Here is a 13,323-nt window from a genome sequence, read left to right as displayed (position 1 = left end):
AGGAAGACATGTTTAGCTGCTCAGAAATTGTGCACTTGCTTTTCTAGTTGGAGAGACTCTAGTGGGTAACACAATAGAGTCCCAAGGGGTCAACTTGATATCTGGGGGCCAGGATGTGAAGGCCCCATTGCCTATCCCCCAACACACACCCCAGGTGTCTCCTCCACATCATCAAAGACCTAGAAAATGGATCCCTCCCGCAGCCTGGAAGACTCAACCCCTCTCTGCAGTGTCAGGAACCCAGATTCACAAGGCTTCCTGACATTTGTCAGAGCACAGTAATTCAGATGGACGCAGGACCTCAGCTGGCCCCGTGCATACCTGGGGATGTCGGCTGTGCTTCTGCCTGGCTTTGCTACTGCAGGCAAATCATCACCTCTTTAGACCTGGTTTTCTCACAGGCAAGGCAAAGATAAAATTTCTTGCCCATCTGCCTCACAGGGTTAAAGGAGTAAAATCAGACAGTGGCTGTGAAGATACTTTGTAAACTGTCAATTACTGTGACATTATTAACTATTATTATTAATGAGCGACCTTAGGCTGGGAAAAACCATGGTCCCAGCGAGGCCGCCATCTTGGCGAGCAATGGTAGAGTTACAGCCTCGCCCCAGAAACACAAAACTCACAGGAATACAGTGCTTTACAGTTTTAAGAGTGCTTTCATATCCGATATCTTAACCCCCTCAAAAACCCCATGGGGCAGGTGTTGCCGTTAGGAAAATCCAAGGACATAGGCACACATTTGGGAGTGTGCACACTATGGAATGCTGACCCTGTCCCAAAGCACAGCTCCCTTAACCTGTGGCAGAAAGTAGCAAAGTAGGAGTGCTGGTCTGGGATCTACTAGCTTGCTTACCTTTAACTTCTTCTCTGCCCGGGCTGCCTGTTTGCAGATGGGGTGCCAAACCTCAGAACCTAAGGGGTCAGGAAAGTAACGAAGAGTCAGACCTTTCAAACCCTCCAGCACTCTCCCCATGCCCCACCTTGATTTACTCCATGGTCAGCATATGTCCCTTACACGTCTGCCAGAAGGGCCTCCTTGGCTTTCCCAGCTTCCTCCTGGCACCTCTCAGACCTATGCGACAACTCACATCTTTTTCTGTGTGTCCAAATCCTACCCATTCCTCAAGGTCTAGGGCTCACATGACATCCTCTTGCAAACTTTCTTACCTGCCAGTTGGGAGTGACTTCTCTCTCCTCTGTGATCCATAGTTCTTTGTCTCTCTTTCCACACATACAGCCTTACGGCACAGTAGCTTGTGGATTTTTCATTCCTCACTAAATCAAGAGCTTCTTCTGGGTAGGAACCGAGCTTTATTCATTGCTACATCTCCCACAGTCCCCAGCATGGGACTTTGCTCTTAGAAGAGACCCATACATGTTTGTGGGGTGAAGAGATGAGTATATGATTGGCAGTGAGTGACGCATAGCAGGTGGTCAATAAATATTTCTCGAATGAATAAATGACAGTGTGGATAAAAAAGAGTGACAGAGCATGGTGAACTCCAGCTTTCTTTTCTCTTAAAGACTTATGACGGTCTGCCAGAGCTATCACATTTAAGGGGGAGGAGGTGTCATGGTGTATATTCTGCTTGAGAGCATTGCTTTGACCTGCTAATTCCTCAGAGGGTCCAGACTCTTCAAATTTAGTACACTGCTAACGCCCACATTTCATTGTGGGTGGGGGTCCAGTTGGCCAGCCCCAAACCCGAAAGGCCAATTTGGAAAGGCATGAACAACAGGTGGCTGCCCACATGTTGAAAAGCAGCCCCAAATATGACACATTCCCCAGAGAAGGGACAGGTGTCCTGGATTAGAAGGAAAAATAGGAACATATTATCCCTCTGGAGCCATCCCCCTTATAACCAGCCCTAAAAGGAAAGGAGCCAGCAATGGCTGGATTCCTGAGCACCCAGATGGCATTTGTTTGTCTGACTTTGTTTCTAGGATATACTTTATATTATGCTTTGTTGCCTGGAACCCCCAGGACTGGAATACTAGCTAAGGGATGAGATGGTGGTGAAAGGTCAATAATTCGGAGTGAAAAAGAGAAGAGAGGCCTGAAGTGAGGAGGCCTGTGTTTTTTGTCTCTGCTCAGCCCCTAACACATCCTCTCTCTGGGTCCCAGTTTCCTCATCTGAAGAACAATAAGGTGGGATTTGGATGGCCTTGAAGATTATTTTCATCTCCAAGATTCTAATTTTATGGGCAGTTTTGTCTTTTGCGGAACAGGAATCTTTGATTTTTGTCTGCCGACATTCTTGGGTGTTCCTAATTATTCAACTGAGTTTAATTCTTTCTAAAGTAAAATGCAGTGGTTCTCAGAGCCCAGTAGAGGGACTCTGAGTCTGTGGCTTGATCCAGCAATCACAGGGTGTGTCCACTACCAAGCTGTGTGCCGGGATTCTTACTTTAGGGAGTTATTAGAGAGAGCATTTCCGGTTCCTCTTTGAGTTGCTTCTGAATCTATCAGGAATTGTTTATGACTGTGGCTGTGGCAGGAAACACATGTTACAGGTCCCTGTAGGAAATGAATGAGATGGACACAGAGGTCTGAGGAGGTCATGAACTTAAGTTAAAGAGGCATAGGAAAGATCAAGAGGGCAGAAGTCCTCATGCGGGGAAATAATGTGTCAAGTGAGGGGGTCAGACTAGAGGGTTTCTTTTGCTTTCTAACCCCATGACATTGGCATATCACTCTGAAATAAAACTGAGCCAAAAATGGTCATTAGCTTCAGTACTCTGCATACTGGAAAGCATATTTACATAAGAAACAAGGAGAGGAGGATCAAACAAGAAAAAAAATAGAAATGAAAAACATCAGAATTTGGGAGTTGGTAGTATATCTGTAAATAAAAGAGGCTAAAAAAAGTTAGTTGGTAGCTAGCAATAAACTTAGATAAAGAATGCAAGAAAAGATGATTTGTTCATGAAGATCCCTGTGAAATTACAGTCTTCTGAGCTTATTCCCTTGGCCAATAGCTCAACAATGTGGCATTAACAGAAGGACAATGTTATGGTGAAGAAGATGGTTTTTCTCTTCCATGGACTTTATCCCCAGAGCCAAAAACAGTGCCTGGCCCAAGTGTGTTTAATAAAGAAATGCATGTGAATGACTCATTGGACCCTACCTTTGTATTTTTTTCCCCAAAAAGATACTAGATAAAATGCACCCACGGGAGAATGGTGGCCATCCTAGGAAGGGGGCTCAAATGCAGTTCTAAGGCTGGGTCTTTACCCTGAAGAACAGACTTAACAGAATGGTGAAAACTAGTTTTGAAGATTTTAATGACTCTCTGTAGGAAGAGGCATTAATTTGTTTTGCAAGTCTTATAAAGTAGAACTAGGACTAAGGGCAGGGGGTTCAGGGAAGAAACATTTAACACCTAAGAACTGAATGGCCTTATTGAACTGACAGTGAGCCCTTGTCTCTAAAAGTGTTTAAGTACACATTGGGTATATAAATGCTCAGCAGGGATATTAGGAAGGAGACTCAGCACATGGTACTTACGCTAAGGGATATTTACCAGCCCCCCAAATCCTTAGAGATTCTGTTTCCATCTTAACAGGTTTTACTGTACGGACAAGATAATTATTTGCCCCTATCCATTTATCCCGACAAGAATGTAAATTCTATGAGAAGAGGGATTCATGTCTATCTTACCTACAGATATATCTGCAGGGACTGCAGATTCTCAATAAATACTCATTGAGTGAACAAATAAAAGAAATACGGCATTCTATCTTAGGCAGTTGGCTTCTCTAAGTTGGGCTCAGAGATTTGGACAAGTAGTACAATCTAGACTCTGATTAGACAGCTACAGCTCCAGACTGAGTCTGCAAGCATATTCACTATATTGGGGCGTGTCAAACTGTGACCTGTGGACCACTTGTCTTGCAGCCTGGTAAAATTCAGATTCCTGGGCCCCCCGGCTGAAGCCACTGACACCAACTTCCTGGAGGTGGGACCTGGGAATCTGTGATTTAACATGCTCCCCAGGTGATTTTATGACTCATAATTTGAGAACCACAGGGCTAAATACCAGAAAACACTCTAAATTTATTTTCTTGGAATGTTATGTGATAAAGAAACCAATTTTACAAGACAGAGCTCTAGCTTTTTGTAAGAGTACATTTTCTGCTTGTTCAACTCCTGGTTCCATGAGTCACATTCTCTTGTCCTCTGAGATTGTCACCCACAATTCCAGGCTCTGCAGTTAAAACCTACTATGAGGTTATGGAAGTGAAGGATTAGCTATTTCTGTATCAGCTGACTCAGAGACAGAGATGTGAATCTCCAAAACTATCTGTCAGCCAGGTATTAAGGCCATTTTTAATCCTTAGCAGAGTCAGTAGTCAGTCTTATCTCTTTGACTGGTTATAGCACACACCACACCTGTAACATTTGGGGCTGATTTAATGTTGGGGAAGCCACCCACCTCTCTGTTGTATCCTGATGTTAGATTTGCCAAGGCTTTTTTTTTTTTTTTTTTTTGAGATGGAGTTTCACTCTTGTTGCCCAGGCTGGAGTGCAATGGCGTGATCTTGGCTCACCGCAACCTGCGCCTCCTGGGTTCAAGCAATTCTCTTGCCTCAGCCTCCCGAGTAGCTGGGATTACAGGCATGCACTACCACACCTGGCTAATTTTGTACTTTTAGTAGAGACAGGGTTTCTCCATGTTGGCCAGGCTGGTCTCGAACTCCAGACCTCAGGTGATCTGCCCGCTACAGCCTCCCAAAGTGCTGGGATTACAGGCATGAGCCACCATGCCCAGCCAATGCTTTTTGTTTTTTAATGCCAAAGCTGGAGCTGGTATCATAGTCTTCTAGAATGTTGGCATTCTAGAACTTACAAGCACAGTGATTGAAAGAACCTCCATTGGGAGGTTCTGAGTCTGAAGATTTTTAGATATTGCAGGTCACCAGTGACCCTCCCTACTTTCTGACTCCCAGCCCTTCCCACTCCTTGATGTGGGCATTTGAGTTTTTGGCCTTGACCCTAGCTAGGGTATTCTCTTACAGCAGGTTTCCTCTCTGGATTTTTTTTTTTTGAGATGGAGTCTCGCTCTGTCGCCCAGGCTGGAGTACAGTGGTGCGATCTCAGCTCACTGCAACCTCCGCCTCCTAGGTTCAAGTGATTCTCCTGCCTCAGCCTCCTGGGTAGCTGGGACTACAGGTGCGTGCCACCACACCCGGCTAATTTTTTGTATTTTTAGTAGAGATGGGGTTTCACCGTGTTAGCCAGGATGGTCTCGGTATCCTGACCTCATGATCTGGCCCCCTCAGCCTCCCAAAGTGCTGGGATTACAGGTGTGAGCCACCATGCCCGGCCTCTGGATTTTTTTTCACCATAGCAGGATGAGGTTTCTCAGACCTCTGCCTTTATGACAGCAGCACTATCTTTGTGGCAATAGACTGGGAGGAACCTTGGAATTGCTCCTTTAAAATCTCCATGCACATAAACCGACCCAAATGCCCATCAATCAATGAGTAGATAAAGAAACTGTGATATATATATATATATATGTGATATATATATATATATATATGATGGAATACTACTCAGCCATAAAAGGAACAAAATAATGGCATTCACAGCAACCTGGATGAAATTGGAGGCCATTATTCTTTTTTTTTTTTTTTTTTTTTTTGAGACGGAGTCTCGCTCTGTCGCCGGGGCTGGAGCGCAGTGGCCGGATCTCAGCTCACTGCAAGCTCCGCCTCCCGGGTTTACGCCATTCTCCTGCCTCAGCCTCCTGTGTAGCTGGGACTACAGGCGCCCGCCACCTCGCCCGGCTAGGTTTTTTTTTTTGTATTTTTTTAGTAGAGACGGGGTTTCATTATTCTAAGTGAAGTAACTCAGGAATGGAAAACCAAATATTGTATGTTCTCATTCACAAGTGAGAGCTAAGCTATGAGGATGCAAAGGCATAAGAATGACACATGGACTTTGGGGACTCAGGGGTAAGGTTGGGAAAGAGGTGAGGGATAAAAGACTACAAATGGGGTGCATTGTGTCCTACTTAGGTGATGGGTGCACTAAAATCTCACAAAACATCACTAAAGAGCTTCCAAACACCACCTATTCCCTGATTACCTATGGAAATAAAAAATTGAAAAGCACCTTCATCCACATAAACAAATGTGGTAGATCCAAAAACGGAATATTGTTCAGCCATAAAAGGAATGACCTACTGATACATGCTACGATACGGATGAACCTAGAAAGCATTATTCTCAGGGCAAGAAGCCAGTCACAAAAGAACATATATTGTATGGTTCCATCTGTATGAGCCATACAAAATTGATAAATCCATAGAGACAGAAAACAGATTGGTGATTGCCAGGGGTTGGAGGAGAGGGGAACGGGAAGTGACTTCTTAATGGCATGTATGAAGATTCCTTTTGAAGTGATGAAAATGATTTGGAACTAGATAGAGATGGTGGTTGTACAACATTGTGAATGCACTAAAAGCTACGGATTTGTACACTTTAGAATGGTTAATTTTATGTTATGAGAATTTTACATTAAGATAAAAAATTTCCCATTCCTCTCCTCCCAGCAGGTGCACTGCTTCTGTAGACCAAGGCACTCTGGTGCTCCTTTGTTACTGAAAGTGCCAAACTCGGCAGGAGAGAGGAGTGAACAATGCTATTGAATCTGCCCTGTAATAACAACAATGTGATCATTATAATCTCGGGCGTTAGTAAATCTTTACTGGTATCAGGCACTCTATGCATAATTTCATGTAATATTCTTAAGGGGTTCCAATCCTGGCTACATCACTTACTAGCTGCATCGTCTAGAGCAAGTCAGTTGCCTCTCTGTGCCTTGGTTTCCCTATTTATAAAACAGGGATGACAACAGTATCTGCCTCATAGGTTTGGTTTGAGGATTAATGAGTTAATCCATGCACAGCACTTAGAACAGTGTCCGCCTATGTCAGCGACTATATAAGTGTTGGTTATTGTTGTTATTATTGTCTCCTCTCTTCTACCTACAAAAATAATCTGTGTGCCAGGATCTAGTTTGGGGAAGGGGAGAGCAGTAAAAGGGAGACTTGAGGGGAGCAGGAAGCTGGGGCCTGGGCGAGCGAGGGGGTTGCAACACATGGCAGGCTGGCCATGCAGGTGGAGTCACTGAACAGAAGCCTGGCTTGGTTGCCAGCACACCCTCCTGGGAGGTTGGGCTTGTGCCCAGGAACAAGGGCACCTCAGGAGAAGTGGGAAAGACCAGCTTGCCTGGAGCTGACATGATGAAGTGGGCCCGAAGCTTAATAAAGAGGCTGGAGGGAGAAAAGTGCTTAGTTACCATGGAGAATATCGGGCAGGATGAGGGGAATGGCAATTCCGAGTTGCCTTGTAATTCACAAGAAATCATAGGTGCTGATAATAACAGTTGGGTCAGTAATTAAAGTATATTGAGTGCTTCGTATGTGCCAGGCCCTAAGTATTCTTATTATTTGTATTGTTACTATTATAACTAATATTTATGGAGTGTCGATGCCAGGCCTTGTGTCACACACTTTACAACAATAGTGCTTAAATATAAAAAATAATAACGGCCATTTATTGAGTACATAGGCTGCACCTTATGCTAAATATTCTTAAAAATGATGATAATATTGACAACAGCAAGCACTTACTAGTGCATTGCATCATGGGAATGGCCATTTCTATATAACTGGCTGGTTATCAGGAGCTCAGACTGGCAGAACCGGCAGTGCTAGGCCCTGGGCTGAGTCTTTACTATGCATTCATTAGTTCATTTAATCTTCACAGCAGCCTTGTGAGATGGAGACTAGCCTCATCCCTCTTTACAGATGGGAAGTTGGGGGTTAAGGAGCTTAGATTCTAACCTGCTTGTCCATCTCTGTCTCCCCACCCTGGCCTGGGTGTGGGAAACAGGTCCTCAGACCCTCTGGAATTTCTCTGCTGAGCCTATCGGGACATGCTGCCTCTCTGTGCTGATGGTGGCTGGCCAGGCCCTCTGGCCCGCTGCATGGAGGCAGCCAGTCTGGGCAGGAGAGCATGGGACCAAACATAAAAAGAAACAGGGAGAAGAACCTGATGGTGCTCATGGGCCCCTCCACCCAGCTGTGCTGCTCCTAGATGCTTCTCAGTTCTGTGAGCCGATCAATCTTCTTTTGCCTAACATAGCTTGAGTTAGGTTTCTGTCACCTGAAAAGTCTAGACTAATAAAACGTCTCATCGAGCTAAAAGCTGAATATCTGACAAGTTCTTGACTTGCCCAGCAGGCAATTTTGTTTTCAGAAAATGGAGGAAGTAAGCCGGGAAATTGCTACTCTGGACCTAATTCTGACCAACATGGACAAATTGACTGCTGAAGTCGATGTGATAGGTGAGAAAATGGCCACATCGGCATGAGTTTGTGGTGACCTGAGAGAGGAGAAGCTGGAAACAAACTTTAGAAATACAAGCCTTTAGCTACTATACTGTAACACTTTCTATATGATTCAAGATGCTTGGTAACCCTTAAAATCTAGGAAAAAAAGGCAGCTCATCAAAAATTAAAATATACTGTATTTAAAATGAAATATGCTTAGTAGAGTCAGACTTTAGGAAGGATCAATTTAGTACAGTAACAGAATATGTCTGAAGAATCTAAAATTAGGTAGCAGGATTGGGGAAACATAAGATTTAAAGTTTTTAAGCATAACTCCTACAACCTAAGCTGTCAGTAGAGAAATCCAATTTAAAGTAATAATGCTAAACTATGAAATTATAGCAACCAATACTACAATAGTGCCTTTTAGAGGGTGGTTTCATGAAATGCGTAGATGATGACTGAGGGCTGGCGTTCCACAACCCATCACAACGGGAGGCCCTCACTTGAACATCTCTTAGCTTAGTGCACCTTTTCTGAGTTACATCCCAGCCGTGCCAGAAATACACAGCTCCTGAAACCGGGACCTTATATCCCCTGAGCTAAAAATGATAATAATAAAAAAGAGTAATCTGAAATAGATTCAGTTACACAAGAGAAGGGTTTGTTGTAATTATCAAAACAAGTCTTCGAGATTCTGTTTCGGATTTGTGTTAACACAGAACCAAGGCTCTTCACTTTATTTTGGCCCATGGACACCTCTGAAAATCTGATGAAAGCTATGGACTCTCTCCCTAGAGAAACACACCTAGCATGCAAAATTTAGTAAGCAATTTCAGAAGACTTATAGAGTTCAAAAGGCTGACCATGAACCAGTTTAAGAATTCTGGTGATAGATATAAGAAAATTGCCTCCAAGCAATTTCAGAAGATTCATAGAATTCAAAAGGCTGACCATGAACCAGTTTAAGAATTCTGGTAATAGATATAAGAAAATTGCCTCCAAGAACCCTAGCAAGACAGGCCCACCTTGGCCAAGTGGCGTATGCTGTTTAAACTTTCATTCTCATCCTCTAAAATGACGACATTAATAGTTTTTAGCTGACAGGGTTGTCGTGAGGATAAAATGGGATACTGTGTTTGAAACTCCTAGTACAATACTTGGTACATAGTAAATGCTCAACAAATACCAACAAATAATAATTATATTATTAACAATAATAAAATGGTGGCATTTTATTATTATTAATATTTTTATTATTAATATTATCATTATTATTGGTGAGACCTACAAGTTGTTATAATACTTTCCTTTAGCAGAGCAGGGTTTGTCCAGTATTTTATAAATGATTTCCTGCCTTGTGGGTTTTAGTTAAATACACAAATGATAACAGAGAATTGTTTAAAAATGTGCAGCTGAACTTGCGTAGTTCCAGGGTTATTGTCTCAGGTCTTAGAACAGGGGGGTATTTGGTGTAGACAGAAGAGGAGAAGAGTCTATTTTCTCCCTTTTCCTGGGTACAGGCACGTTTAGAACAAGAGCAAAATTTGTCTCGTGAACCACATTTGGGATTTTAAAAAACTCTCACTGATCCAGTAACTGCAACCTCTGGGATTTCACTATAAGTTTTGCCCTGAACCTGCAGCATTTTGGCCATTATTTTGCTGCACAAAATGAGTGACCTAATTTCCTGATGAAGCCCAAATGAAGGGTTTGGATAACAAACAGATTAGATATTTGGCATCTTTACAAACACAGTTAAAAGACTGAATACACAACAGAACTTAAAACAAATAAAACTTGCTCTTGTCTCCTGGGGCCCCAGAAGTTCTCCTCCAGACAGACGTCAGACTTCTCCCAATTAGAGCCCATCAGAAAGCCATCACATAGCAATTAAAACACAAACAAACTCACCCAAAGAATCTCCCAAGGACCATTTGCCAGTACCATGCTGTGTCCAGCTCCAGAACTGACAAGGCTGGGTTTGTAAGCTTTGCAGGCATCCCAGCACTCTCCCTCTCTTATATAAGTCGCTTTATGGAGTCCCCAGTGCCTTCACTTTCACTCTCGCCCCTAATGTTCATGAGGGTCTTGTGGCATATGGTGCCAGGTAAGTGGGCCTGCCTCAGATTCTCTACCTTGTACTGCTTCCACCCACCCAGGGAGGGCCTTTGCACTCGCTGTTCTCGCTGCCTTCTCAATCTTCCTGCCCTTTTCAGCCCCCCACCTCCTACTCATTTTCAAGGTCTTGGCTTGAAATATCCCTTTTTAGGGGCACCTTCCCTGGCTTCCCAGACTAGAGCAGGGGCTTTATAACACGTGCCCATTGTTCCAAACTTTCTCTGTGCAGCACTTGTCACATCTTGTCATTGAATGTTTACACTTCTATTTGGCACTGTTGGTTTCTCTTTCCGGAGAGTGAACTCCACCAGGGCAGCAAGCATGCTTGCCTCACTCATCTCTGAATGCCCAGCATGTAGCAGAGAGCCTGGCACACAGCGTGGCCCCCAGTTTGAGTGGATCAGTGAAAGACAGTGATGCTATCCTCATTTTACAGGTGAAGCAAGAGACCCAGAGAAGGAAGTCACTTCTCAAGGCCACAGCCTATTAGTGGAATTGCTGACGCTTGAACCCAGGAGTCCTGGCTCTCAGCCATTTCTTTACACTCCTGAGCTACCCAGGAGCAGGGTTTTCTTGCCACTTCTGGGGTATATCATATTGAATCCTGGTGTCCCCACTTGGTGAGGGTGTCCAAGGCCCAGATCTCAGTGGTAGCAGAACCCCCACAAGACACCCACAGCCCAAGTGAGCTTGACTCTAGCACTGCTTGGCCTGGTCCCCCTCATTCCAGGATCACTTAGCATCCTTTGAGGCAGGTCCTTGAAGGCCCTGCAATTACTCCCACTCACCCAGGAGCCAGGAGGAGAGGGATGGGGATAATTAATGAGAGGGTGACAGGCCCGTCTTCATTACTAAGAATATCTCCCACCCTTGGAGGCATTTCCGCTGTAGGTTTAATGGTGCATTCTCTCTCAGGATCGCAAAGCTGTGCACTTGACTTCCTTGCTTAACTCTTTCAGCATCTGTGGGAAGCTGGAAGAGTGAAGGCACTAACCTGTGAGGCTGTGAGCTCCATGAGGGCAGGGCCTTTGACTGATTTGCTCACTGCCACACCTTCAGTTGTGAGAACAGCAGCAGGGACGCAGTAGACACTCAATAGATATTTGCTAAATGAATGAATGAACAGGGAGCTTCCCATGTGTCAGGAAATCACTACACCTATATCTCATAGCAACTGTTCTCGGTCCATTTTACACATTAGGCAGCCAAGGTTCAGAGAGTTAAGAGACTTGCCCAAGGTCAAAAGCTTAGTAATCAGTGGAGCCAGGATCCCCGCTGAGGCACTCTGGGTCAAATCACCAAACGGGGAAAGATTAAGATTAGGAATTCAGGCAGAGAGGCAAAGATGTGGTTTACTCTAGTGATATCCAGGTAGGGATGAGAATGGGAGGACAGTTTCAACACTAGGAGGTGTGTTCACCAGGGAAGGAGGAGAGGAATATTGTGCAACAAATTTTCAAGCCAACTGCAAACTCCAGGTTCCCATGGCGGTCAGGATGAAGGTATGGTGCAGGTTGCTGAGCCTCGTAACACTGGGTCCTGCAGTAGGAATCACTCAAGAACCCAGGTAACGAAGGATTGGTGTGCACAGTAAGGGGCAGGGACCTGAGTATCAGGCAGGGCCTGGGTCCCAGGGGTAAAATGGAAAGAGCCCTGAAGGGAACTGCAAGGCCAGGCCCTGCTCTGCCCCTGCATGCTCCCATTCTCACACAAGTCTCTTCCTTTCTCTGGGTCTATTTTCCCCATCTCTGCAATGAGGGTTGGCACTTTACAGTTTAGAGTGACTCTGGGATACTTACTCCTCCAGCATCAGTTCATATAAGTAAGTAGACAGCATCTTAGAAATGGTCACTTTGTTTAACCTAACATAGGAATTCCTGCTCCAGGATTCTTAGCAGATGGCACAAGTTTCTGTTGGGTAGCTCTAGGCCAGTGGTTCTCCACTGAGGATGATTTTGAACCCCTGGGGACATGTGGCAATATCTGACACATTTTTGATTTGTCAGTGGGAAGAAGCACATGGTTGGCATCTACTGGGTAGAGACCAAGGATGCCACCAAATACCCTACAATGCACAGGACAGCCCACAGTGTCACCAGTGCTGAGGCTGAGGAACTCGGCTGTAGGCACAGGGGGACTCATTGCATCTTGAGGGAACTCATGGCTGTGGGCATTGTGGCTAGGACAAGCTGATACTGACACACTCCCTGTAACTGCTGCCCTGGCCTTAGATCTACTTGGAGGAAGGGCCCTAATTCCTTCTCAAGATGGCTATCCAATCACAGCGACTCCACCAATGACATTCACCTGTGGAGGGAGTACGCATGGGCCAGTGTCAGGGCTGGGGGACCAGTGCCAGGAGCACAGGACCTTAGGGAGGAGGCCAACAACTCTCATACAAGCTGGAGGGGACTGGGGCAGACAGAGGGCTGTGGGGATGTGGGGACAGGGGACTGTGTTAAATTGTGGGTGGGGTTGGGGGAATCTTGGGTGTCTGTGAAGCATGTAGTGACTGAACTGGGTCTCAAATGACAGGATTTCCAAAGAAGGGCACAGGAAGACAAGAGAAAGGACCATGAGTTCATTTCAAGGCCAAACAAAGTCTTGCCACAAGGCCCAGTCCATCCACCCTGCTCGCCTCCCAGCTGCATCTCACCTCCATCTGCACCCCAGCCACACAGGCTCTGCTCGCTCTCATGCACTCGCCATTTCTTCACCCACCTCAGAGTCTTGCAAGCTCTGTCCTCTCAGTTTGGTGCATCGTATTCTGCATTTTGTTCAGTGCTACAGTCTGGATGTTTGTGTGTCCCCCACATCCATATGCCAAAATTCTAACCCCCAAGGTGATAGTCTTA

The 13,323-nt window shown here is 45.0% G+C and overlaps 1 protein-coding gene across 8 annotated transcripts in view; it reads right to left on the bottom strand.

Moving 5' to 3' along the window:
- The window catches only part of ABLIM3 (actin binding LIM protein family member 3), a 119,561-nt gene that overhangs the window by 28,587 nt on the left and 77,651 nt on the right, over window positions 1-13,323 (bottom strand). For 7 of the 8 annotated variants that reach the window (XM_005558207.4, XM_065546947.2, XM_065546948.2 and 4 more), the window contains exon 9: window positions 857-915. In XM_005558207.4, the coding sequence (XP_005558264.3) occupies window positions 857-915 (59 nt within the window). Of the gene's footprint in view, window positions 1-856; window positions 916-1,170; window positions 1,381-13,323 lie in introns of those variants that run through there. The other variant, XM_073994555.1, reaches the window with a different exon arrangement.

This window comes from Macaca fascicularis, chromosome 6, assembly GCF_037993035.2.
Source record: "Macaca fascicularis isolate 582-1 chromosome 6, T2T-MFA8v1.1".
Taxonomy (NCBI): domain Eukaryota; kingdom Metazoa; phylum Chordata; class Mammalia; order Primates; family Cercopithecidae; genus Macaca; species Macaca fascicularis.
This window is presented reverse-complemented; position numbering and strand designations above follow the sequence as displayed.